We start from the raw sequence: 27,624 nt of genomic DNA on the forward strand, positions 1-27,624 counted from the left end.
AATTAGCATGTTTTATCTTTATGCATGCAGTCGTCACACCCCATTAGTACACTGTCTCTCCATTCAGATCGTCTTCTCTGCATTCGCCTCTCAACTCAAAACAGGAAAATACATGGGTTCAGGGTGCCTCAAAGCCCTAGGCGAAAATCTCACAGTAAAACGCAGCAGGGTTTGCCCACAGACATGCAATGTGCATGCTCACTAACACAGACATATTTTGATACTCGTGAATAAACTCCCAGCTATGAACAAACAGTACCATTGCCATGTCAGTACCTTAGTAGGCTGGAGGGATAAAGAACATACCTTGACTTAAAAAATCTGGAGTGGAGTCAAAAGCCAGACTGATGTCTAAATGTGTCAAAGTTCTGTAAATCCTGCATGTAAGTTAACGTAAAGAGTAATTTTTTTTGTGAAAACAGCAATGGCAGTATTTTATTTACAATGCTTTACATTCCTTTGGACTCAACTGGAAGGTCAAGAGGATATTGTGATGTGTGGGCAGTTAAGGATTTCCATAAACTTGCAAATAAAATCAAAATACTGCGGATGCTGGAGCCTGAAATAAAATCCAGAAGTTCTGGAAAAGATCAGCAGTTCTGGCAGCATCTGTTGAGAGACAGAAATTGAGAATTAATGTTTTAATTTAATGCTTCTTTGCAACTGAAGCAAGGTGAAAAATTTATGGTTTCTATATTGTACTGGGTGGTGGGGAGGAGGTGGGGTGGGGTTGAGGAGCAAATGAAACAAAAAAGGAAAGCCAGGGAAAGATGTCACAGATGTTAAGGAATTTCCAATTGGAGGTCCATGTTCGATGGGCCTTCACCTGTAATTGGGCCTCACAAAGTTCGTAGCTAAGTACAATTATTCAATCTAATGCTTGCACGAAACAGATCATTTTGTACTCATACATTCTTTGAAAGAAATCAAGTTGAAGAATAATTTAAATTTCTGTTTGAATAGCAGAATTCTTTGAAAGCATATCAGAAAATCTGCAGCCTTTAATAGAAACCCTTTAATACTATACTTTCATATTTCTTCCAAAGTGTTTTTGTTAAATATGCAGTGATATAATTGGCTTATTCCTTTTTCACTCAACTTCCCCCACACACTGCTGAAACACATTTAGGGGAAACCAAGGGATTTTATTATATTAAGATGTTTTCAATGTTACTAAATGGTAAGGCTTTCAGTAATAGTAGTTACTGAGCCTACACAATAATTACGACATTTTGAAAGATACTTCTCTTCACAAAATAATAGCTAAAAACTGGACAGAGTCCATAGGCAATTCGCATCCTGACTTTTTCTTCCAGCCACTTTAGACTTACTACATAATTTTCCCCAGCATGTCCATCCACCTAAAGAAAGTTCCCCAGTTTCAGTGGAAGACAATAGCTCATTTAAACTTGGTGCTGTTTCTGTACTGGGGCTTATGGAACTTTAAGCAGGATTAAAAGTGAGCCATTAGTGTACCTGACTTTCACCCTCTGTACATTTCACTTCTATTGTTTCAGAAATTTAGTGACCATATTCACCTCATGCTGATTTTCCTCTGAAGTTCAGAATGTTAATAAAACTCAAGGCTGTCTTAATAAATACAATGGGAGTTGATCTATTGGTAAATAAAAACCGAAAGAATTATGGGTGCTGTAAATCAGGAACAAGAACAAAGTTGCTGGAAAACTCAGCAGGTCTGGCAGCATCTGTGCAGGAAAAAACAGAGTTAACTTTTCAGGTCTGGTGAACTGAGGAAGGGTCACCAGACTTGAAATGTTAACTCTGTTTTTTCCTCCACAGATACTGCCAGACCTGCTAAGCTTTTCCAGCAACTTTGTTCTTGTTCTTAATCTATTTGTTACTGATTCCTTTCTTCTGCTTCTATATCTATTCTGCAGTTGCCTAAACACTGTGCCTAAGCTAATTCTTTCTAATAAATTTAAACTAGTATAGGTGTGGTGTTAAGGGTGTGTTTAATTTTTGCTGACTAATTCATGTTGAACAAGGAAGTTAATTCAGTAATAATTTAATTGTCACAATGTGTTCATTCTCCAATTTAAAGCTGTTGTTAAACATCAAGCAGAGCCAGAGTTAATGACCAGCACAGCATATATTACCTTAAGAAAGTGAATTTTGGCAAATTCTGAAGCAGAGCTATTCCATCACGTCTGGTGATTTCTAGCAAGAAGAAGAAAAACAACAAAAGAAAATCATAACCTAGATGATCTCCCTTCATGAGAGGCAAATGGTCATTGTCCTATACCAAGAAGAAGCACATAGATCATTCTGCACTGAGGAAGTCATTTGACTCATTGTATCTGCGTCAGCTGTCTAGAACAACTCCAATTCCACTGGTCCCACTCCTGCCATATTCTTACAATCCTATGACTTTTTAGTCTTATTAAAATTAGTGCTTATACAGTTCCAGTTAGTTCAGTAGGATGGACAGCTGGTGTGCATTTGAGCGATGCCAACAGCATAGGTTCAGTATCTGTTCGGGCTGAGGTTACCATCAACGAATCCCCTTCTCAAACTCTCCCCTTGCCTGAGTGTGGTGACCCTTAGGTTAAACCAGCACCACTTATCTCTCTCTCTCTCTCTCTCTCTCTCTCTCTCTCTCATGAGAGAGTAGCCCTATGGTATAGTAGGACTATGATGGCTTTACATTTTGCTTTATCCAACTACCTTTTGATTAAACCTGCCTCCACACCACACTTTTACCATGTGAATTTCTGATCCTACGTACTCTTAGTTGAAAAAGCTTTCACTCATCTTGCTACTGCTTCTTTTTAGCATTAATTGCAAATCGGTGTCCTCTGGTTCAACTCCTTCCTGAGCAGGACGGTTTCTCCTTTTCCATTCTATCTAGTCCTCTCATGGTTTTGAATAGGTTTATCAAATATTTTCTCAAAACTTCCCTTCTTGACAGGGAACACCCCTAGCATCTCCAATCTCGCTTCATAATTTTAATCCTTCTTAACATCATGTTCACAAATTATACATGGATGCTCTCTAATGCTCTCGCATCTTTCCTAAAGTGCACTGTCCAAAAACTGACACAATATTCTCATTGAAGTCAAAACCGTTGTTATGACTCACTGGTCAAGCTCTGCTGTTCTCAGAGTCAAGTTAAAGATTTTTATAAAGTTCACAAAGTTCCTCAATTTACCCGATTTTTAGATCCAGGTTAATAAAAATCATGGACTAAGTTTCTGTGCTGAACAAGAATAACTACCCGTTACAGGTTGCTCGGACGAAGGGATTGAGTTATAAGGAGACGCTGGATAGGCTGGGACTATTTTCAATGGAGCGAAGGAGGCTAGGGGGTGATCTTATAGAGATTAATAAAATCATGAGAGACATAGATAAGGTGAATGACAAAGGTCTTTTCCCTAAAGTGGTGCAGTTAAAACTCAAGGGCATATTTTTAAGGTGACAGGAGAAAGTTTTAAAGAAGACATGGGGACAATGTTTATACACAGAGAGTGATTTGTGTGTGGAATGAACTGCCAGAGGAAGTTGGAATGCAGGTACAGTTGCTACATTTAAAAGACATTTGAATAAGTGAATGAATAGGAAAGGTTTAGAGGGATACGGGCCAAATGCAGGTAACTGAGACTAATTTAATTTGGGAACATAGTCAGCGTGGACTGGTTAGACTGAAAGGTCTATTTCCATGAGTACAACTCTACGTCTCCAAGTATTAGACTCTAGCTACAGTTATAAACCATTGACAATTAACACCACCAATTAAAACATTCATCCCCTTATAAACTCCACTTTGCACACACACATACAGATGACAGAAAACCAAATGAGGTAAATAGCTTATGGGTAGATCAGGAATAATGTAAAGACAGTGCAGTAGATTTTGTTCCTGAACTTATGGCTGAGATGATTTTCTTGATTCATCTGCTGTCCAGCACATTGCCTCAGTTGTGTATCTTTAATGCTTCCACTTGATGGTAACAGACACAAGCTGGCTGACTTATCAGTTAAAAGTCACAACTTACAATTACTGCGGGAAAGAGTAACTGGTTTTCTTCAGGTTTATGCATATTTTGACTGCACAACCTGGAGAGACAGCTCCTGAACTGGGGAAGAACTGACTGTGTCTCTTTCTCCATAACTTGCTCCCAGGTCCAAGCTGTCAGTTACCTGAGAACCAATCGTATAGTTGTTGGCAGGCAAAAATATCTCTGTTAATGATAATTAGACACTAGTCCACAGACTAATCAACTTGTTGTTGCCTGCAAAAGCTGCATCTGTACAATCCCTCAGTTGTAATTTAAACTTCAATTACTGCTTGTTCAAACAATTATTTACATAATGCTTGACATTGGTGTCAGATTAGTTGTTTCCAAAACATACAGCTATATCCTTAAACACCAATTTTAGAAACACTTTTTCTCATTTCAGTCCACAAGTTCTAAAAGCACAAATTAAAAAAGACATAGAACAAAAAAAACCCAAAGACTGCAAATGCTAGAAATCAGAAACAAAACCAGAAATCGCTAGAAACACTTTGTAGGTCTGGCAGTATCTGTGGAGAAAAAATTTCGGGTGTTCTGAAGAAGGGTCACTGGACCCAAAACATTAACTCTACTTTCTATCCACAGATGCTGCCAGACCTACAGCATGTTTCCAGCAATTTCTGACTTTGTTAAAAAAGAGACATGGTTCTTACACAATGCTGTATAAAGATTAACATAATTTTCTTCCTCTTTTAAAGCCTTGAAACCACTCCGCCACTTTTTAAGCAATTTCTCAAAATGCTTTGGTGCATTCAATGATTACTGTTCATATACACTCAGGTCTCTCTGTTCCTGCATCCCTGCTAGAATTGTAGCCTTAGTTTATTTTATATTCCCTTGTTCATCCTACCAAAATTAATCACTTTACATTTCTCTGCGTTAAATCTTGTCTATTGTATGTTCACTTATTCCACAAGTCCTATCTTCTTGAGGTTCACTTCTGTTTTCTTCACAATTCACAATACTCCAAAGTTTTTTGTAAGCTATACGTTTTGAAATTGTGACCTGTAACCAAAGTCTAGGCCATTAATATAACATTACTATGTTAACTGCGATTCTTTTACTGACTCCTGGGGAACTCCATTGTTCATTACCTCAATTCAAAAAAAAATGAACTAAGAAAAGATTAAAAATAACTGAGTCTCATGCTGTTCATTTCCTCTTTCTTTTGACAATAATAAAACATATTTTTCAATAATCACCTGAGACATTGACTTGCTGGAAGTCAGCAGACAGTCACACACTAATGCCTTTCTGCATGTCAGAGACTGAGAAAAAAGGAATCATTAGACTTTTGCCTAATTTCTCAAAATGCTCTTCACAGGCCACATTTCTAAAGTCCAACTTTCTAATTTTGCAGACAGGTCTCATGCCAAGATTTCAGTGACAAATTGTGCGAAAGTAAGTCTTGGCTCAACAGGAATATGAGCGCAGGTTTGTGACACTTCCTAAAAATGGATCTACAGTCAAGGAAAATATCTATGTACTATTGTCATGTGAAAACAAAACTCAATTCTTTGACAATGGATTTTTTCAGAGAAGATGTCATTCAGATTATAGTAAAGTGAAATTGTACATCACTTCTGGAGTAGCTGCTGTATGCCGACGTATGTATCAAATTTAACAGGAGCTTGAATTGAGACACACCTAATTTTGTCAGTCATGGCGACTGGTGAGCACAGGGTGACTTTGGAGGACTGAAAGTATGGCTGCTGAATTTGCAGATGATCAAGATACAGAGGAAAGTAAGCTGTGTTCAGGGCATAAGGAGACTACAAAGAAACATACACAGGTTAAATGATTGTGAAAGAATTCAGAAAAGACAATAAAATGTGAAAAAATGTGAAATTGTTGGCATGTTGAATACAAAAGCTTTTCATAAAACGTGTTCATGTGTTGCGGGTGTTGCTGGCTAAGCCGGCATTTATCAACATCCCTGTTCACCCTAGAGAAGGTGTCAGTCAGTTGTTTTCTTGAATCAGTGCAGTCTTTGAGTTGTAAGAACACTTAAAGTGTTATTTCAGGACTTTTACTCAGCAACTGTAAAGGAACAATGGTAAGGTTCCAAGTCAGGATGGCTTGTCTGTGAGGAGAACTTGCTAGTACTCCTGAGTTTCTTCTGCCTTAACCTTTTAGTTTGGAAAAGTCACAGGTATGGAAATAGGTGTGGAAGGACTCTTGGTGAGATGCTTCCATGAGCTTAATAGATGGTATAGACTGCTATCACTGCACATTGATGGTGAAAGGAAAGAATGTCGAACGTGATGGATGGCATGCCAATCAAGTCCAGAGTAATGCAACCCACTCCTGACTTGTGCCTTATAGATGTTAGACAGGTATGTGAGTTACTTACTGTAGAATTCTTAGGCTGTGACCTGCTCTTGTAGCTACAGTATTCATATGGCTGATCCAGTTTAGTTTCTGGTCAATGGAAACTCCCAGGATGTTGATCGTATGGGATTGATTGATGGTAATGCCATTGAATGTCAAAAGACAATGGATAGATTCTCTTTTGCTAGAGATGCCCATTGCTTGGCACTCAGGAGGCACAGAAGTTACTTTCTACTTATTAGCTCAAGGCTGGATATTGTCCAGATCTTACTGCATGCAGACATAGGCTGCTTCACTATTTGAGAAATCACAAATGAAGGTGAACATTGTGCAATCACCAGTGAACATCCGACTGCTGACTTTATGATGGAGGGAAGGTTATTGACAAAGCAACTGAAGATGGTTGGTCTTAGGACACTACCCTGAGGAACTCTTGCAGAGATGATCTGTTGGCTGTGGGAATCACCTAACCATTACCATTATGCACTGCTTCCACTTTTGGTATGAAAGTAGTGCTGTGTTGTATATTTAATAGGTTGACGCTTCTTTTTTAGGTATGCCTGCTGCTACTTGCATACCGTCCTGCATACTTCATTTGGCCACTGTTGATATCCTGGCTTGGTAGTAATGGTACAATTGGAGATCTGAGGCTATGAAGCTAAAGATTTTGACTGAATTATCTAAAATAGTGAGAGACTGCAAAGCTCAGATATAGATGGATTCAGTATGGTGCTGCATGTATCATGAAAGGTTAGCATTTATGTACAGCAAGTAATTAGCAACTAAAACAGAAATTGCTGGAAAAGCTTAGCAGGCCTGACAGCATCTGTGGACAGAAATCAGAATTAACGTTTCAGATCGAGTGGCCCTTCCTCAGAACTGAAGTAATTAGCAATGCTAATTGAATGTTTTAATTTATTGCAATGAGAATTGAATACAAAAGTGAGGAGATTATCCTTCAGTTCGGAAAGGCATTTCTGAGACCACATCTGAAGTAAATGAATGCAGTATTGGTCTCCTTATTTAGAAAATCAGTTGAAATATGTTTGGAAGCAGTTCAGCAAAGGTTTACGGGACTAAAACCTGGATGGTAGGTATTTCTTGAATAGACTTGTATCCACTGGAGTTCAGAAGAATAAGAGGTGATCTGATTGCAACATATAAGACCTTGATGGGTCTTGACACAGTGAATATTGAAAGGATGTTCACTCTTGTGGGAGAATCTGGAAGGAGGGGGTCATCGTTTAAAAAGAAGGGATTGTACTTTCAAAACAGACATGAGGTAAATTGTTTTTCCTCAGAGGATCCTGAGTCTGGAACTTTCTTCCTCAAGAGGCATTGCAAGTAGATGCCTTTGAATACTTTTAATGCAGACTAGATAGACTGTTAACAAGCAAAGGGCTGAAAGATTATTGCGGGTAAGCAAGAATATGGAGTAATCAGCCAAGATCTTACTCAATGGTGGAGCTGGTTTGAGAGAAGGAAGAACAAACAAGGAGTATGACCTTCCAGAGACTACGGCAGAATGCCAAGGTAAAGACAGATTTAGGTACAAGAGTGAATGGGTCACAAATAATTGGTAAGCAGGGACCACACATAATTAGTGGAATTCTATACCTTTATCATGAGAGGAACTGAACATATATGTAAGGCTGTTATGCTTCAGTAATACAGGGCTTTGGTGACAACACATTGCAAATACTGACTGCAGTTGTCGTCTCCTTTCAGGATGGATTTAAATGCATTGGAGGTACAGTGGTGACTTACTAGATTGATTCCTGAGCTGAGTGGGTTATGTAATGAGGCTCAGTTGGACAGGCTGCACTTATTTCAACTGGGGTTTAGAAGAATGAGGAGTGACCCCTCTCTCAAACAGTTTAGAGCTTATGGGCACTGTTTTAAAATAAGGGGTGACTAAGGAGAGAGATGAGGATTTTATTTTCCTCAAAGACTTGTGATAATTTGGAATCCTCTGCCTTAGAAGGTGGCAGATGTGCTGTCAATGAATATTTTTTAGTACAGAGTCAGATATACTTTTGTTAGGGAGGGGAATCATGGGTTCTCGGGGTGATTCGGAATGTGGAATTCCAAAAATGATCAGATCAGCCATGGTTTTATTGAGTTGTAGAGCTGGGACTCAATGGCCTGCTTCTGTTCCTATTTCTTATGTTTTTGCATCTGTAACAAGGGTATAGTAAATCTAATACAAAAATGTGGATTACTACATCAAATAAATTTTACATTACGAATTTCCAGACCAACTAAAGTAACTTCGTAGTGAAATGCAGAGCACTGCTATTCATTAAACAATGGTCTGGTTTCTGCTGCTTTGATTTATGAAATGCTCCCATAACACAAATCATTTGTATGAATAAATGAATAACAGAGATTCCCCAAAACATAGAACATAGAACATTACAGCACAGTACAGGCCCTTCGGACCTCAATGTTGTGCGGACTTGTGAAACCAATCTGAAACCCATCTAACCTACACTATTCCATTATCATCCATGTGTTTTTCAAATGACCATTTAAATGCCTTTAAAGGTGGCGAGTCTACTACTGTTGCAGGCAGGGCATTCCATGCCCTTACTACTCTCTGAGTAAAGAATTGACCTCTGACACCTGTCCTATATCTATCAGCCCTCAATTTGTAGCTATGCACCCTTGTGCTAGCCATCATCATTCAAGGAAAAAGGCTCTCACTGTCCCTAACCCTATCTAATCCTCTGATCATCTTGTATGTCTCTGTTAAGTCACCTCTTAACCTTCTTCTCTCTAACGAAAATAAGATAACAAAGTGTGTAGCTGGATGAACACAGCAGGCCAAGCAGCATCTCAGGAGCACAAAAGCTGACGTTTTGGGCCTAGACCCTTCATCAGAGAGGGGGTTGGGGAGAGGGTTCTGAAATAAATAGGGAGAGAGGGGGAGGCAGACCAAAGATGGATAGAGGAGAAGATAGGTGGAGAGGAGAGTATAGGTGGGAAGGTAGGGAGGGGATAGGTCAGTCCGGGGAGAACGGACAGGTCAAGGAGGTGGGATGAGGTTGGTAGGTGGGAAATGGAGGTGCGCTTGAGGTGGGAGGAGGGGATAGGTGAGAGGAAGAACAGGTTAGGGAGGCGGGGACGAGCTGGGCTGGTTTTGTGATGCAGCGGGGGGAGGGGACGAGCTGTGCTGGTTTTGGGATGCAGTGTGGGAGGGAGATTTTGAAGCTAGTGAAGTCCACATTGATACCATTGGGCTGCAGGGTTCCCAAGAGGAATATGAGTTGCTGTTCCTGCATCATTGTGGCACTGCAGGAGGCCCATGATGGACAAGTCATCTAAGGAATGGGAGGGGGAGTTAAAATGGTATGCGACTGGGAGTGTAATTGTTTGTCTGGACTCCATTTTCTCCCCATTGATCCAGGAACTCCCCACCTATGTCCGTGACACCACCCACGCCCTCCACCTCCTCCAGAAATTCCAATTCCCTGGCCCCCAACACCTCATTTTCACAATGGACGTCCAGTCCCTATACACCTGCATTCCTCATGCAGATGGCCTTAAGGCCCTCCACTTCTTCCTGTCCCGCAGGCCCGACCAGTCCCCCTCCGACACCCTCATCCACCTAGCCGAACTCACCCTCACCCTCAACAATATCTCTTTCGATTCCTCCCACTTCCTACAGACAAAGGGGATGGCCATGGGTACCCGCATGGGCCCAAGCTATGCCTGCCTCTTTGTAGGTTACGTGGAACAGTCCCTCTTCCGCACCTACACTGGCCCCAAACCCCACCTCTTAATCTGTTACATTGATGACTGTATCGGCGGCGCCTCTTGCTCCCAAGAGGAGCTCGAACAGTTCATCCACTTCACCAACACCTTCCACTCCAACCTCAAGTTCACCTGGGCCATCTCCAACACATCCCTCACCTTCCTGGACCTCTCTGTCTCCATCTCAGGCAACTAGCTAGAAGCCGATGTCCACTTCAAGCCCACCAACTCCCACAGCTACCTAGATTACACCTCCTCCCACCCACCCTCCTGCAAAAATTCCATCCCCTATTCCCAATTCCTTTGCCTCCGCCGCATCTGCTCCCAGGATGAGGCATTCCACTCCCGCATATCCCAGATGTCCACGTTCTTCAAGGACCGCAACATCCCCCCCGCAGTGGTCGAGAACGCCCTTGACCGTGTCTCCCGCATTTCCCACAACACATCCCTCACACCCCGCCCCCGCGATAGCCACCCTAAGAGAATCCCCCTCGTCCTCACATACCTCCGCACCAACCTCCGCGTATGACGCATCATCCTCCGACACTTACGCCACCCACAATCCGACCCCATCACCCAAGACATTTTTCCATCCCCACCCTTGTCTGCCTTCCGGAGAGACAACTCTCTCTGTGACTCCCTTCCACACTCCACCACTCCGAGCACCTTCCCCTGCAACTGCAGGAAGTGCTACACTTGCCCCCACACTTCCTCGCTCACCCCCATCCCAGGCCCCAAGATGACTTTCCATATTAAGCAGATGTTCACCTGCACATCTGCCAATGTAGTATACTGTATCCACTGTACCCGGTGTGGCTTCCTCTACACTGGGGAAACCAAGCGAAGGCTTGGGGACCGCTTTGCAGAACACCTCCGCTCAGTTCGCAACAAACAACTGCACCTCCCAGTTGCGAACCATTTTAACTCCCCCTCCCATTCCTTAGACGACTTGTCCATCATGGGCCTCCTGCAGTGCCACAATGATGCCACCCGAAGGTTGCAGGAACAGCAACTCACATTCTGCTTGGGAACCCTGCAGCCCAATGGTATCGATGTGGACTTCACTAACTTCAAAATCTCCCCCTCCCACACTGCATCACAAAACCAGCCTAGCTCATCCCTGCCTCCCTAACTTGTTCTTCCTTTCACCTATCCCCTCCTCCCACCTCAAGCCGCACCTCCATTTCCCACCTACTAACCTCATCCCGCCTCCTTGACCTGTCCGTCCTCCCCAGACTGACCTAACCCCTCCCCACCTCCCCACCTATGCTCTCCTCTCCACCTATCTTCTCCTCTATCCATCTTCGGTCCGCCTGCCCCTCTCTCCCTATTTATTTCAGAACCGTCTTCCCAGTCCCCTCTCTGATGAAGGGTCTAGGCCCGAAACATCCGCTTTTGTGCTCCTGAGTTGCTGCTTGGCCTGCTGTGTTCATCCAGCTTCACACTTTTTTATCTTGGATTCTCCAGCATCTGCAGTTCCCATTATCTCTCTCTAACGAAAGTTCAGTTATTCACATCCTTTGAAAAATCGAGCTATTTTGTTTAGTTTTGGGAATTGTTCCATTGCAGCTTTTGAAGTTCGAGATTGCAAAATAAAGTCTATCTGACCATAATGAGGTGTTGCATTTTGTTCAACAAATAAGGGTAGGTCTTATGCTATTAAAGATAGGGCCTTAGGTAGTGTTGTAGAACGGAGGGACCTGAGGGTGCAGGTACATAATTTTTTGAAGTTTGCATCACATATAGACAGAGTGGTTATAAAGGAGTTTGGCGCTTCATTTCTCAGCCCTTTGAGTACTGGAATTGGGAAGTCATGTTAAAATTGTACAGGACGTTGGTATTGCGTCCACTTCTGGTCACTCAGTTACAAGAAGAATGTTAAAAGCTGGAGAGGGTTCAGAAGAGATTTACCAGGATGTTGCTGGGTATGGAAGGTGTGTATTATAAAGAATGGCTGGATAGGCTGGGACATTTTTCACTGGTGCATAGGAGGTTAAGAGACAACCTGACAGACATTTATAAAATAATAAAAGGTGTAGACCGAGTTAATGGTAGTTGTCTTTCTCTTAGGATGGCGTATTTCAAGATTATAGGAAGCACATTTTTAAGGTGAAATGAGAGAGATTTAAAAATGACATAACAGGCAAATTTTTTACAGAGTGTGGAATTAACTTCCTGAGGAAGTGGTGGATGCGGGTACAGTTACAATATTGAAAAGACTGAAGGGTCTGTTTCTGTGCTATATGACTTTATAATGATTAACTATCAGGAATCAAATATTCTGAATCATTAAAACGCACTGTTGCAGTGTTGTACAATTGTTATAAAAACATTTCCTTGAAATATGGCTCTGATTTACTTGGAATATGCCAGAAGATGTGAATGTACTGGCAAATTATATTTTACAGTCTAAATATGTGAGGGATTTGGAAGAAAAAATAATCAATCAAATAGTATCCCACCTTAAATTCCAGAATCTACACACTTGGATTATTGGCATACACAAAATAATTAATTTAAATTCAAAAGAAACTAATGAGCTTTTTACACTCTCTGTTACACTTTGCCTTCCCAGGGCTATGTTGCGTAACCAGACTTTTAGCATTTTCACCCCCACAGCAAATCTGCAACCACCTGTGCCAACCCAATCAATTCTGGGAGAGTGTTCGATTGATGCAACCGGACCAATGAAATGCTGACACCTGATAGCATTCAAGTGCATCTGTTCAGCCTTCTCTAGGACATTCTGCACCACACGCCCACTTGCCACTAGCAATGAAAATAAGCAGCAGGTGGTAGGAAATAAGAGTTGGCTTATCTACAAAACTGTTTACTATTGATTTTCAGAATTGCCTTTTATATTAAAAAAGTTGGACTTGACTCCAAACCCCTAACCCAGTACCAATCACCACCCCCTGCCCTGAAAAACCCCGATGTTTTGCATCTTGTGCACCATCTTCTCTTAGGACCTAGCATGGAGGAGGAAATTCAGAGATTGTGGGATAAATTAAGCAGAAGACCTCCAAAGGAAAGAGCAAATGAAGTGGAATGATATATGGTACTTAAATCAATCAAGTATAAAGCACTACATATAGGAAAAGAATAAAGGGGCCCACATATGGATTCAATGAAAGTTGTTGCAATGGCTTTAAGAATAGCTGCCTATCACTGTATAATTCCACCACAATAGGCTTAAAACCTCCAAACCTAAGGAAAGCTTGAGCCAATTCTACCACAGAGTCCTCCCCAGTTTCCCAATAAGAGAAATCCACAAAACAAACTGACCAAATGATGAGACAGCAAGAATGGCAGATGCTGGAGTCAGAGACAACAAAGTGTGGAACAAAAACAGAGTTGCTAGAAAAGCTCAGAAGGAAAAGCTCTGTGAAGGAAAAAACAGAGTTAATGTTTCAGGTCCAGTGACCCTTCCTCAGAACTTAGGAAGCTGAACTCTGTTTTTTTCCTTCACAGATGCTGCCAGACCTGCTGAGCTTTTCCAGCAACTTTGTTCTTGTTCCTGATTTACAGCATTCACAGTTCTTTTGGTTTTTATAACAAAGCATGGAGCTGGGGGAACAGTGCAGGAAAACTGATGTTTTGGATTGGAACTCTTCTTCAGAAGTAGGGAAGGGAGTTCAGAAATAGAGAGGAGGGGTGGGGCTGGAGAAGGTAGGTGGGGTGGTGACAGGTGGGTGCAGGTAGGGAGTGGTTAGGATTGGTCAATGATGTGGGAATGGCGGATAGGTGGGAGAGAGGACAGGTGAGGGGAGTTAAAATGGTGTTTAAAAGGGAGTTAAAAGTTGAGGGGAGAGAGGTAGACAGGTTGTGTCAGGTCGGGGGGTGGGTTGGACATGGGATGAAGCCGGGGTGGGGAAATTTTGAAACTGGTAAAATACACATTCAGGCCATTGGGCTGTAGGCTCTCGAGGCGGAATATGAGGTGCTGATCCTTCAATGCGTGTGGTGTTATTGTGACACTGGAGGAGGCCCAAGATGGATATGTCACCTAGGGAGTGGGAGGGGTGTTAAAATGTTTTGTGACTTGTTGTTTGTCACATACAGAGCACAGATGTTCTACAAACAGTCAGTGAGTCTTTGTTTGGTCTCACCGATGTAGACGAGGCCACATTGGGAGCAGAGGATGCAGTCGACCAAATTGATGACCATGCAGGTGAACCATGTCTGATGTCGAAGGTTTTTTTTCTTGAATGGAGTTGAGGGTGGAGGTGTAGGGGCAGGTGTAGCACTTCCTGCGGTTATGGGGAAAGTGCCAGGGGTGTTGGGGCTAGTGGGAAGTGTGGGGTGGATGAGGGAGCCGTGGACAGACCAGTCCCTACAAAAGGCATATAGTGGCGGGGAGGGAAATATATCTTTGGTTGTGGGGTCAGATTGTAGGTGGCAGAAGTGGTGGAGAACGATACATTGGATGCGGAGGTTGGTGGGATGATATGTGAGGACAAGGGGGATTCTGTCTTTATTTTCGTTATTGTTTGGGGAGGTGATGTGAGAGCAGAGGTGTGGGAAATGCAAGAGATGCGTTTGGGGGCATTTTCAATCACTGGAGGGGGGACGTTACACTCCTTCAAATGGGGGGACATCTGGGATGTGTGGGAGTAGATTGTGGTTTATTCCCCAACAGCTACATGCATAAATTTGTCTGGTGGGATTTCAGAGAGACCTTGGAGTTGAAATATCTCTAGCCACGTTTCTGAAGCATTGAGATAGTTTTCTAATTCACCTTGTTACCTAGGATAAAACTCAGCAACTCTAATTTTCTTAAATTTAGAATTGATTTTAGCATGCATTCAAACAACATTAAGATTGTAAGATACTAGCCCTGAATTTGCTAGAAGAGTGACTGCAAGTTTAATGTGCAATCATTCTTAGTGCAAAAACAACCCAACAAATTAGAATGCAGAAGATTTGCCTTGATCTGCAAATTGCCAGGATGATTTGTGCCAGTCAGCATTAGTCTTGTGAAATGGAACAATTTGTTAGTGATCTATGGTTGCAGATAATTAAGGGTGATACATAACAGTAAGACCATTTTTAATAATGATATTTCTGTTACTGCATTGTCATTTAATCTCAACCCAGAAAGGAACAACTGAAATTGAGTTTCATTCTTGCAGGTTGTTGTTCTTGTCTGACCTGTTTTCACTCAATTTATTTCTGTCATTTGTTTCTTTTCTTATCCTTACATTTCACCAAAGAGATACACTGTTGGTTCTGTCATACATGAAGATCACCAGATGCCCATTTACTAGTGACAGATCACGCTTTCACCAATTCTTGGGTAAAACAAATGTTTTGAGCTGAGGTCCAAGGGGAAAAAATAATCTAACAAACTGCACAACAGTTGATTTTCATTTCCAGAAAATTGTGTAAATTAATGAAGTTCACTTACCTTAGCTGGCATCTCTTTTTGTAGCACTGTTGGCTGGACATTAGTATAACTATCAGAATTGCTACCAGTACTAAAACAATCCAAGTATGGTGCTGCGTGTTATTTGGTGATGTGTGCGCTGCAAAGAGGTAAAAGGGAAATATAAGTATCCTAGCTGAAAATTGGAATTAAATACACAGTGAATGGAGACCAGTAAAATATCTTGCATTCTCTTGCATACTTCACCAATCTGAAATTTTACAGGGAGTGGGTGTTTTCAGCTCATTTGGAATATTGAGGCTGCTGGGAGCAAATTACAGATGAGGGGGAAGTTTCTTGTGTCACCTGACATGGGCCTCAGATGAGGTTTCTCCACCCTGGGTGCTCCCTCTATGCCTGATATTGCCATTGTGACCCCCTCACTCCTCATCATGCCCAGGTTTCCCATTCTGTTTGCCGCTTTATGTTTCATGGTCAGTGTACGTTTAAGAGACATGCATGATATCATCATGAGTGCATGATAGCATCCAAGCATGTGACCCAAGTTATAAGAATCTCAGACTCCCTATTATCCTGGAAATCATTTAAAACATAGCATGATAACATGTATGTTGTTCTATTTTTAACTTAATAGCTCAATATGAGCCCAAACACTGATGTGCCTGTGAATGTAATATTTGTAGATGTTAGTGACCTGTAATGATCATTGTTGGATTCTTCAAAAACACAGTATCTCTGTCTATTTTGAAGTTAACATTAACATTCCCACATTCCTGCACCCTTTCCAATTTAATAACATCATTCCTATAGCAGAACACCCGAAATGCATACAGTAGCCTGGAAGTGGCCTCATCAATATCCTGCTCGGCCACAACATTACATCCCAACTCAAAGCTCTGACCAATGAAGGTAAGCATGGCGAATACCTTCTTCACCACCCTGTCCTCCTGTGGCACCACTTTCAAGGAAGTATGTGCCTGAACCCCTAGGTCTCTCTGTCTGGCAACACTGCCCAGGGCCTTACAATTAACCATATAAGTTCTGCCCTGATTTGCCTTACCAAATGCAACATCTCACATGTATCTGAACTCCATTTGCCACTCCTTGGTCTAGTGGTCCAGCTGATCAAGATCTTGTTGTCCTTGTAGATAATCTTCCCTACTGCCCACTGTAACACCAATTTTGGTGTCTTCTGCAAACTTACTAACGATGCTTCTTATATTCTCTTCCAAATTGTTTATATAAATGAAAAACAACAGTGGACCCACCATTGATCCATGCAGAACACCACAGGTTGCAGCCTTCCAGTCAAAAAACCAACCTTCTACCCTCTGTCTCCTATCAAAGTCCCAGAAATGTTTTATATGTATCAAATTGTAAACAGTTGTGCTATAAACTCTCTTTCTCCTTCTGAGATGCAAGTGAATTGGGATCAATGATAGGTAATTAACATTTACTAGATATAAGGATAAGGTGTCTCACAGTTGCTTCCACTGCCGCCTTTCCCATGGCAGTCTTGAGATCATAAGTTATAGGCTTCCCTAGCTATCGAAGTCTATCTCAGACAGAGAGCATCATTAGATTTGCAGGGAGAAGCAGATGCTGTGTTTTGTCAGCCACCAAAGTTGGATACAGGAGGGGAAAGTCTCTAGTTAGAGTAAGGACCATGTGAGGATAGCACCCTAAGACAGGGAGTTAACATTACCAAGAGCAGCAGTCAAGAAACAGGCAGTCAGAGATGGAGCTAGATTCACTAGGGGTGATTGTTAGCAGAGTTGCAATAGGGAAAGGTTGCTCTCTAAGGATTTTTAACTACAGTTTACTGATGACTAGAAAGTATAATACCCCGGCACTTAGTGCCTCACAAATAATGTATGGAGTAAATCAAGAGCATTGGAAATGTACTGAAGCACTTCAGTGTAAAACATATAGAGCACTTTCTGGAAGAAATACTTTCACCAAGCTGTATAGCTGCATGCGCTCCAATGTCCCACTCATGACGACTGGTGTGCTGACGCTATTTGCAGCATTGACTTCTGGTTGACTTAGAAGTCACTATTGCACATGGGCCCAAGGTGTTCACAAAAGAAGAAAAAGGAAATTAGGAGGAACACTGTCTGTAAGTTGTAATTTGAAATGTTTTGCCCTTGGGCTGCACATCTGATTCCTATTTGGATGAGTGCTGTCTGAAGGCGAATGAGCGCTGTCTGAGGGTGGATGAGCTGACCATGGTATTGTGACAGACAGTCATTCAATTGGGTGAGCAATACAGATGTAGCAATACGTGATTGAGTAGTGAGGTGGATTGAAACTGTTCTCTGTCACAAAGAGGACCACATCAGACAGCAGTGTTGCATGCTCAGCATCATGATTCAGGACATCTACTCAGGGCTGAAGAGAAACTTGTAGTGAGACGAGCGGAGGATCCAGTGGACGTGGTGCATGTAGGTACCAATGAGAAGGATTGATTGAGGGAAAAAGCTGCATTCCTGATGAGGAATGTGTTTGCAAAAATAGGTGAATGCAAACAATTGTACTTGCATTTTCTTGAAAAGGGCCGTAATATTTAAATTGAAATGTTCATGCAATACTTTTGTTTACAGATTTTATGACTAAAGTATATTTTTGCATAACATAGTTCTACAGAGAAAAGAGCAAGCTGTTTGGTGAGTCTCTGGTACCTGGTTAAGCTATTTTCTATTCTTAAGCTTTAGCATTGTATACAAATTGATGGTAAAGTTAATACAATATACAAAACGCAAGAGAAATTCATGAATATTTAATTAAATTAATTGAATTCATTAATGATGTCAGTTAATGTGCAAAGTTTATCATGCAGGAGCTCCTGGATACCATTTATGATCCAGGGCAGACACCTCTTCGGTAAGTGTTTATTGTTCGAGCAGTTTCGACTCAGAGTTTATTGAATGGAGACTGAATTACAAACACTACATACCAGAGACAGAGATAGTCACTTGGATTCTTTCCACCAGAAAGCAGTCACACTAATAAGGATAGGGTATTGTAATTTGATCAGTGCTCAGGGACAGGAAAACTAGACGGTGAGTGACGGAGTTATGGAATGAAGTCAGAGTGGCAGTCTCTGCAATTGTCCATTGAGTTTTCTCAGGGTGTTTGGATAAGGCTGTGGGCTGCAGGGTGAATATGCAAACTGACCATGGTATTGGAAGCCATTCAAATCGGGGAGCAGAAAGAAAGATAGTCATAGTAGGTGATACTATAATGAGGGCATTGACACAGATCACAGAAGGAGTGGGAGTCTAACAATAATGTTTCCTGCCCAGGTCAATGGTTCGGGAAATCTATTTAGAGTTGAAAAGGCACTTGCAGTTGGAAGGGGAGGATACAGTGATCGAAATCTATGTTGGCACCAATGACACAGAGAATGGTGGCACGGTGGCTCAATGGTTAGCACTGCTGCCTCACAGTGCCAGGGGCCTAGGTTCGATTCCAACCTTGTGCAAACTCCACACAGTTGTCCATTCTCCCTGTGTCTGTGTGGGTTTCCTCCACGTGCTCTGGTTTCCTCCCACAGCCCAAAGATGTGCAGGCTAAGTGGATTGGCCATGCTAAATTGCCCATAGTGTTCAGGGATGTGTAGATTAGGTGGTTATGGAGGGATGATTCTGGGTGGGATCCACTGAGGGTCAGTGTGGACATGTTGGGCCAAAGGGCCTATTTCCACACTATAGGGATACTAAGGAAAGAAACTAAGACTAAAAAGATCCAGGAAAGAGGTGCAGCATAGAGAATATGAGAAGCTGGGCGTTAAATTAAAATGCAAAACCTTGAAGTTTATAAACTCTGGGCTATTACCTGAGCTTCCTGTAAATTAGCATAGAGTACATGAAATTAAAGAAGTGAATATGTGGTTCAAAGACTGGCACAGAGGAGAAGTCATTAAATATTTTTATGGCAGAATGGATAATAGAGATGTGGTGGAAGGTCAGCAATGTGAATTGAAAACTCTAAATCTCTCTCTTCACAGCTAATTACTGATCTGCTAAATATTTACAGTAATTTTGTTTTATTGTTTAACTTAATGGTACTGTAATGAGGTTCACTTTCCTGGTTTCAAGTATTTTTATATACATATTTATAGTCAGTCTTACCATATACGGTGAGGCATGTCTTCCCGATGTTCTGGCCAGTTCTCGATGTATTAAAGACACAGTGATAACATCCTTCATCTTCAAGCCTTACTCCAGACAGTACAATAGTAGATACTTGTACCCTTGACGGTTTGAAAGCTGCTCTACCACTAAATGACACCGAAAAACTGCCTCCGGTTTTTTCACTAAATGTAGCAATATTATCCTCAGATTGACCATTTAACTTTTGCCAAGTGACGTCTAGAATATCTTTTAAATAAGACGTGCAGCTGAAGGTTACATTTCCACCTAAAACTGCTGTGATATTCTCCTGTGTCTCCACGTTTACATCCTTTGCTGTGGAATTAAAAAAAACTGTATCAATTGTTACATTAATAATTTACAGCAAAGTATTTTGAGGTTTACATACTGGACAAATTAGTATGTTCAAATAATGGACACTTTATATCAATGGGTCTCAGCGGTAGCACACTCACCTCTGAGTCAGAGTTGGTTCAAGTTACATTCCAGAGAATGACTTTACACTGACCCTATCAGTGCTGAGAGACTTCTGGACTATTGGAGGTGCTCTCTTTCAGCTGAGATGCTACACACAAGCCCCATCTACCTTTTTGGTAGAAAGTAACAGATAGCATGACCGTCCTTGGTGAAGAATGGGGAAGTTTACCTTAGTGTCTTGTCAATATTAATGCCTCTGCCAACTGTATTTAAACAGATTATTTGTCCCTCGATTTTGTCAGTTCATTACAGGCAAATCAATAGTTGTCACATTCTGTTAGATGCTGTTACCTTTTTGCTTATTTTTAGGAATATAGTCAGAAGGAGTAGAAGCACTGAACATTATCTTCAGAGAGAAGATTGCCATCTCCACTATGCTATTGGCCATATTTTAATTAAAAATAATGCCCAGTTCCACCTGGACTTATCTTAGAATCCCTACAGTGTGGAAACAGGCCCTTTGGCCCATCAAGTCCACACTGACCCTCAGAGAATCTCACCCAGAACCATCCCCCTACTCTTTCCCTGTAACCCACCTAATCTACACATCTCTGAGCAATATGGGCAATTTAGCATGGCCAATCCACCCAGCCTGCACTTCTTTGGACTGTTGGAGGAAACCGGAGCACCCAGAAGAAACCCATACCGACACAGGGAGAATGTGCAAACTCCACACAGTGGTCCAGGGCTGGAATCAAACCCAGGTTCCTGGTGCAGTGAGACAGCATTGCTAACCACTGTGCCACCATCCCATGCCCTTCTTGTGCAAGAATTAACTGTAAGGCCCATGTGCTTTAAATAACACCCACTGCCCTAAGTTCTGTGCATATTTCAGTATGTCTTTGGTCCCTTGTTACTGTATTATAACTAATCCAATTTTTTAAAATTCAAACTATAATACTTAAGATCGATCATATTATTTCTGGCCAGATTTAGCAGCAATAATGGCAGAGAAAACTGATAGAAAATTAGATAATAAGTTTAATACGTTTCCCCTCACTTTCTGTGGTACTTTCCATTTCCTATTAAAAAATTTCAGGAAAAATATTGGGACTGATTTTTGTGGAAATTTGGCTGTTGCTTATTAGTTAGTGAGCTGTGAGAGAAATATCTGGCATTCTGATGCTCTTAAAATGTATGTTTCCTAACATGTTCTCTAGGACAGAGGTGCACAACAGTTTACCTATAATCCGCTTACACTGATAAGCAGTAAATTGTGATGAACCTCTGATTCACTGCTCAGATATATTCTTTCCTTATTGCAAATGAGATATTTCACCTTCTAAATAATAAATCATTGCATTTAGGCTGGAATCAAGGTATTACCTTTCATACAGCTTTCATTGGAAACAGACAACATATGCAACTTTCAAGACTTATAACAGTTCAAACCTAGCAATTTATAGCATTTCAAGGCAAAAGTAAGATAGGCATAAGAAGATTACCTAATTCAAACAGGAAGCAACTTTCATGCAATTTTACAATGTCCAAATGAGATAATGGATATGTGGGATAAAGAAATTAAGAATTTCAGGTCAATTATTGCAATTATAAAGAAATTGAATCAATTAAATGTTGAAAGAGTTAAAGAGACAGTAATACATCTATTCAATTCACATTGAGAAAAGAGAGTGATCTTGGCTGTTGAATGAGAAATTCCTGACTGAAGTAGACACGTGTGGACTTTGGAAGGAGATGGTTTGCAGTATGGACCACCATTTTTGATTCCAAGGTTTTTCATTTGTTATCTGTATTAGTCTTACCATGTACAATCAGGCAGGTCTTCCCAATCTTATTGCCATCTAGGAATGTAGTAAAAACACAATGATAACATCCTTCATCTTCAAACATTACTCCAGATACTACAAGGGTGGACATTTGCAGCTTTGATTGTACGAAAGTAGCTCTACCACCAAATGACTCAAGAATATGGGCTCCATTTTTTTCACTAAATGTAGCAATATTATCCTCAGATTGACCATGTAACTTTTGCCAAGTGACTTGTACAATGTCTTTAAAAGGTAAAGCGCAGCTGAAGGTAACGTTTCCACCTAAAGATGCTGTAACAGTCTCCTCCGTTTCCACATTCAGAGAAATTCCTGTGAATACAAGAAAATTATAGTAAAACACATTAATATTTCCACACTATCTGCGGAGTTTCATCACCAATAAATTATTCATAGTTTGTTCAAATTATAGTGGACTAACCATTACTCAGTAATCTTCTGTTAGAGTCAGAAGATTGTAAATCAGATTCCTAAAGATTTGACTGCAAACTCTAGCATGATACTACCAATTCAGTGGAGAGAGAGTACTGCATTACTGGACACTAGAAATTAATGCAAGCTCCCATCTGCCCTCAGGTAATACAAGAGATATCAGAGCACTATTTGTAAAAGATCAAAGAAGTTTCCCTATCTCCATTACAATATTGGCTTTTCAAATAATATAGAATCCCTACGGTGCACAAAGAGGTCATTCGGCCCATCAGGTTTGCGCCAACCCTTCAAAGAGCATCCCACCCCATCCCTGTATTTACTATTCCTAACCCAACTTGTCTATACATTTCAAGACACCACTGGGCAATTTAGCATGGCCAATCCACCTAACATGCATATCTTTGGACTGTGGAAGAAAACCAGAGCGCCCAGAGGAAACTCACTGGGAGGACATTGCAAACTCCAGATAGAAAGTCACCCAAGGCTGGAACTGAAACCAAGTCCCTAGTGATGTGAGGTAGCAGTACTAGGCACTGAGTCACCATGCCACCTCCACAGTGCTGAAACAGATTATCTAACCATTATTGAATTACTGTTTCTAGGATATTTGTTTGCTTAAATTGACTGATGCAATTCCTATTTTACAAATAGTAAGTACGTTTAAATATACTTAACTGGCTGTGAAGCACTTGGGAAATTCTGAAATACTGAATTAGTTTATATTAGTGACAATGTATATTAAAATTTTACTCAAATAAATAAATCTAAACAAACTCTGTTTCTTCAAACATTTTTAGATTCTGCTAAATCAGCTGCAAAATATTTGCTTTTTATTTACAAATTAGCTTGAAAAAATTGCACATGGTTGTTTGGATAATTCACTGTCATTCGCAATTAATGATGTTGGAAGTTGTTTAATTCATGCAAGCACAGTCCATATTCTGAGCTCAACTAGTTGTGCAGAAACCATGTAGAAGGTTTCTGATTCAAGTTAACAACTTTGATTGATACCTTCACTGGACGTCCCCATGCACAAGCAGGCACAAATAAATCAGAAATAATGAGAATTGCAGAAGTTTTTGTGCTCCTGAGATGCCGCTTGGCCTGCTGTGTTCATCCAGCTTCACACTTTGTTATCAACAAATAAATCATAGTTCAAGTATTAACATCTTGTCCAGTTAGGATTACCTTCCAGCACCATTGTTGCAGCAGCTCACTTGACACTCTGGCATTAGCAGAAACTGAACAGTTTGGGGTTCACTCCACATGCACAAAAGACTTACAGCAAAATTAACGCAATTTAGGAAGGAGTCTACCAGTAGCTGGCCTTGAAATTTCAGGTACAGTGGAATAGCTGGGTTGTTATTGCAACATAAATGTTTTACAAATTAAGGAAAGTAGGAAGAGCCAAATAGCGTCCTTAATAACATTGTCTATGTTCCCAGTGGTTCCATCACATGATCTCCCATTCCAAAAACCATGCCCAATCAAATGGCCCATTTTCCCTGTTGCAAATAATTTTGGAACTAGTACATCAATGGTCTCAGGACAGTTTGTTTTACATTTGCGATTAACAACCCATGCTTCCAACACTCAAAGTTTCTCTGAGCAATGTTATGCAATTATTTTTCATTTCCAGAAACTCTAGATCAATCCGGATTGGTGTTATGTTCTTTTTCTTACTGTAAATATCCAAACTATATACAAACACGTTTTAATTTGATGATAATACTATATCGAAGTACATTTAACTTGAGAGTGTAAAGCATAGCTTATCTAATCTGTATTCCTGTGGCTTGCAGACTGATTACAAAATTATGTGACAAACATACCTTGTCTCAAGATTGTAGTGATTGACAGTAGTATATTATTAAACTGGAGAGGTTGCAGAGTATTTGAGTTATAAAAAGGTGCTTTTAATTTGGGACTTTTTTCACTGGAGCCCAGGAGATTGGTGCTGACCTAATAGGGGTTTGTAAAATCATGAGGGGCATAGATAAGGTGAATAAGCCATTTCCTAAGAGTAGGGGATTTCAAAACTACAGGAAATAATTTTAAGGTGAGAGGGGAAAGATTTAATAGGGACCTGAGGAGCAACTTTTTCACACAGAGGGCGATACATATGCAGAATAAATTGCAGAGGAAGTGGTAGATGCACTTTGAACATTTAAAGGCATTTGGCCAGGTACATGAATGGGAGAGGTTTAGAGAGATATGGGCCAAACACAGGAATATCTGACTAGTTTAGTTTGGGAAGCTTGGCCAGTATGAACAAATTAGACCAAAGAGTCTGTTTCTAGCTGTATGACTCTATAACTCTACAATCTTACATTTCAAGGAAACATATACCATTAGACCAGTCAGATCTCACACGACGGCAGGTTATAGCTCAGCAGCTTTATTTGAAATCACAAGCTTTTGGGGCTGTGGTCCTTCATCAGACAATCAGGTATTGAAGTGGAATTAGGACATTTGGCTCATTGAGTCTGCACAACAATTCAATCATAGCTGATGTGTTTCTTAACCTCATTCTCCAACCCTCTCCTGAGTAACCCTTGATCTCCTTATTAATCAAGAACCTATCTATCTCTGTCTTGAAGGCACTCAATGACTTAGCCTCCACGGCTTTCTGTGGCAATATGTTCCAAAGATTCACAAGCCACTGGCTGAAGAAATTCCTTTTTATCTTTCACTGTGATGGTGTGCCCTCAGATCTTAGTCTCACCTATCAGTGAAAACATCTTTTCCACACGCACCCTGTCCAGGCCTCTCAGTAATTTGTCTCAATGAAATTCTGCCTCATCCTTCTGAACTCCTTCAAACACAGACCCAGAGTCCTCAAATGTTCTTCATATCACAAACCATTCATCTCAGGATCATTCTTTTGAACCTCCTCTCAACCTCTCCAAGGCCAGCACATCCATTTTTATATATGGGGCCCAAAATTACTCAGAATGTTCCAACTGCAGCCTTATACAGTCTCAGCAGTACACCCCTGCTTTTGCATTCTATCCTAAGTGCCTTTATGCTTCAGATTTCCGAAGTGCTTCTTCATTTAGAAAACAGTCTACATCTCTATTCCCACCAAAGCGCATGATCTCACACATTTCTCACATTATATTCCAATGAATGTGTAATGTTCCAGAGTATTTCTTTCCATCTGAGCTTGTATCCTGAGATAGTAAGAACTACTGATGCTGGAGTCTGAGATAACACGGTGTGGAGCTGGATGAACACAAGGGTCCCGACTCGAAACATCCACTTTCCTGCTTCTCTGATGCTGCCTGGCCGAATGTGTTCCTCCAGCTCCATGCTGTGTTATCCCAGTTGCATCCTGTTCTGTGAATAGAAAAAGCTGAAAGCATGGGATTTTTCAGTGTATAGGATAGGATCTTAAGGAATCTCTTCAAATTAACTTTCTTTTGGACACATATGCCAATAGATACATTTTTAAAATGTTTGATTTTTATAAAGTTTTGTAAGGAATCATGCACTAAGCTATAACCTCATTATAACATTCATATATCTTTCAAAGATAATTCACCATTGAGTTGTATACAGTTGATAGATTTGACACATGATTGAAAGTGTTTTTAAATGACATTATAAAGAACTTCCTAATGACAGTTGTTTCTGACATGTTGCATTTGATGATAGCCAAGCAAATGAGCAGGAGCCGTAAAATAATTCTCAAAACAGACAGAAATGGCTCTCTGCATCATCTATTGCAAGGGTATAATTCAGTAAGGAGTGCTAATGGGACACCATCAGCATACAGCAACTCTCTGATTACCTCACAGCAGACCAATCTTGCATCCTAGGTGAATATGGCTGGACAATTTTCTGTCATTCTGGTATCTATATAGACACTCTCTGCAGATGATGGCATATGACAACAGAATAATATACTAAAGATCGTTGGCATCGGACCTTAGCTTTGTTTGACCCCATTTCAGATTTCAAAGGTTTCTGATATTATCCTGACTAAACTGGCCATACTACTCACATTTTCATAAAATAACAGTGAGCAGCTTCAGCAGGCAAAACATTTTGTTCAGCAGCTTATATAGACCTCCTTTGCTCACATGGTCAAATAATGACATGACAAGAGACGAACCAGGGATGGTCAAGAGAGTAGCATTAGCCTCTCTGAATGCGCTGTTTCTGAAAGAACATTTGCAGCCATGGACTTCTGTTCTGGTACGCTTCTGCACCGCAGGGTACAATGATTGTATTTACTGTATTCTGCAGCTGACTGGGAATCTTACTTGATTCTTCCCGCCTGCGACTGGCATGTGTTGTAAGCATTAACAAGCTAAAACTCAACCTGGTTGGAAAACTTATGGACACACCTTCCCTATCAATCAAGTAGGATTTGAACCTGAAGCTTCAGACTCCTAAGTAGGCAAATCACAGAATAAGACCTGTTTGAACACACAGTGTTCGTGCAATAGGAGTGTGGGCTTGGGCAAGAACAACCGCTAATACAGCGAAGGGATAGATTGCAATGTACTGCTCGTCCTACTCTAATGTTGAAATGCTTCACTTTAAAATAAGCTCAGGTCTTTATGACAATATCCATACGTACATTCTCCTAATTTTAATGTAACTATTCATCCTCATTATTGCAGCAATTTTTATTATCTGATTCATGTTAATTTATCAAATACTATCTTTTGTTTTTACTCTCTAGAAGCATTTGCTTCAACAGAACAAAGTTTTCTACATTTTTTTCTCAATAAGGTCTCATTCAATTACCAGAATCTGACTTTTTTAAGAGTTCGAAGATATAAAGTGTCGTTCTGAACTGTTTAAAAATATACATATCTGTTTAAAACAACAGTCTCACCGTCTACTGCAGTGACCAATAGCCCGAAGATAAAAAGTTTCATCTGCGAATCTTCGCGCAGCTCCAGCGAGGAGCTTTCAGGGTGCAGCAACAACAAACATTAATAAACCTGGTCTTCGATGCCGGAGAGTCCCAAATTTGTTGAAATCAATGACAAAGGCGGTCTTTCTGTTTCATATACTCTTATTTTTTGACGCTCCAGTAAGCCCGTCTGCTTTGGAGGAAATAACGCCATCATGTGTCACATTATTTCGTTCAAATTGCTGCAGATGGATTAAACGAAATAGTTTACGTCTTCAGGTAGGACAGCTCCTGAATCAGAAAAAAATTCTGCGTCCTTGTTAGACCGCAAGTTCACCGAGAAAAAGCTAAGCAATTCAATAACATACTGAAAATAAACAGCTTTTGCCAGCCTCAG

General features: G+C 40.8%; 1 protein-coding gene across 2 annotated transcripts; it reads right to left on the reverse strand.

Moving 5' to 3' along the window:
• Positions 1-331: 331 nt before the first annotated feature.
• LOC125456859 (nectin-1-like) lies at positions 332-27,531 on the reverse strand. Of its 2 annotated transcripts, XM_048540321.2 has the most exons (6): positions 27,207-27,531; positions 21,902-22,237; positions 19,641-19,976; positions 15,529-15,646; positions 2,118-2,178; positions 332-609 (listed from the first exon to the last, which is right to left on the reverse strand). In XM_048540321.2, the coding sequence occupies exons 1-5, from the start codon at positions 27,247-27,249 to the stop codon at positions 2,163-2,165; spliced, it is 849 nt and encodes a 282-aa protein (XP_048396278.1). In that variant the 5' UTR covers positions 27,250-27,531; the 3' UTR covers positions 332-609; positions 2,118-2,162. The 2 variants fall into 2 exon arrangements, with proteins under 2 accessions (XP_048396278.1, XP_048396277.1); XM_048540320.2 differs by lacking the exon at positions 2,118-2,178.
• Between the last annotated feature and the right edge of the window lie 93 nt (positions 27,532-27,624).

The sequence above is a fragment of the Stegostoma tigrinum genome, chromosome 12 (genome assembly GCF_030684315.1).
Source record: "Stegostoma tigrinum isolate sSteTig4 chromosome 12, sSteTig4.hap1, whole genome shotgun sequence".
Lineage (NCBI taxonomy): Eukaryota > Metazoa > Chordata > Chondrichthyes > Orectolobiformes > Stegostomatidae > Stegostoma > Stegostoma tigrinum.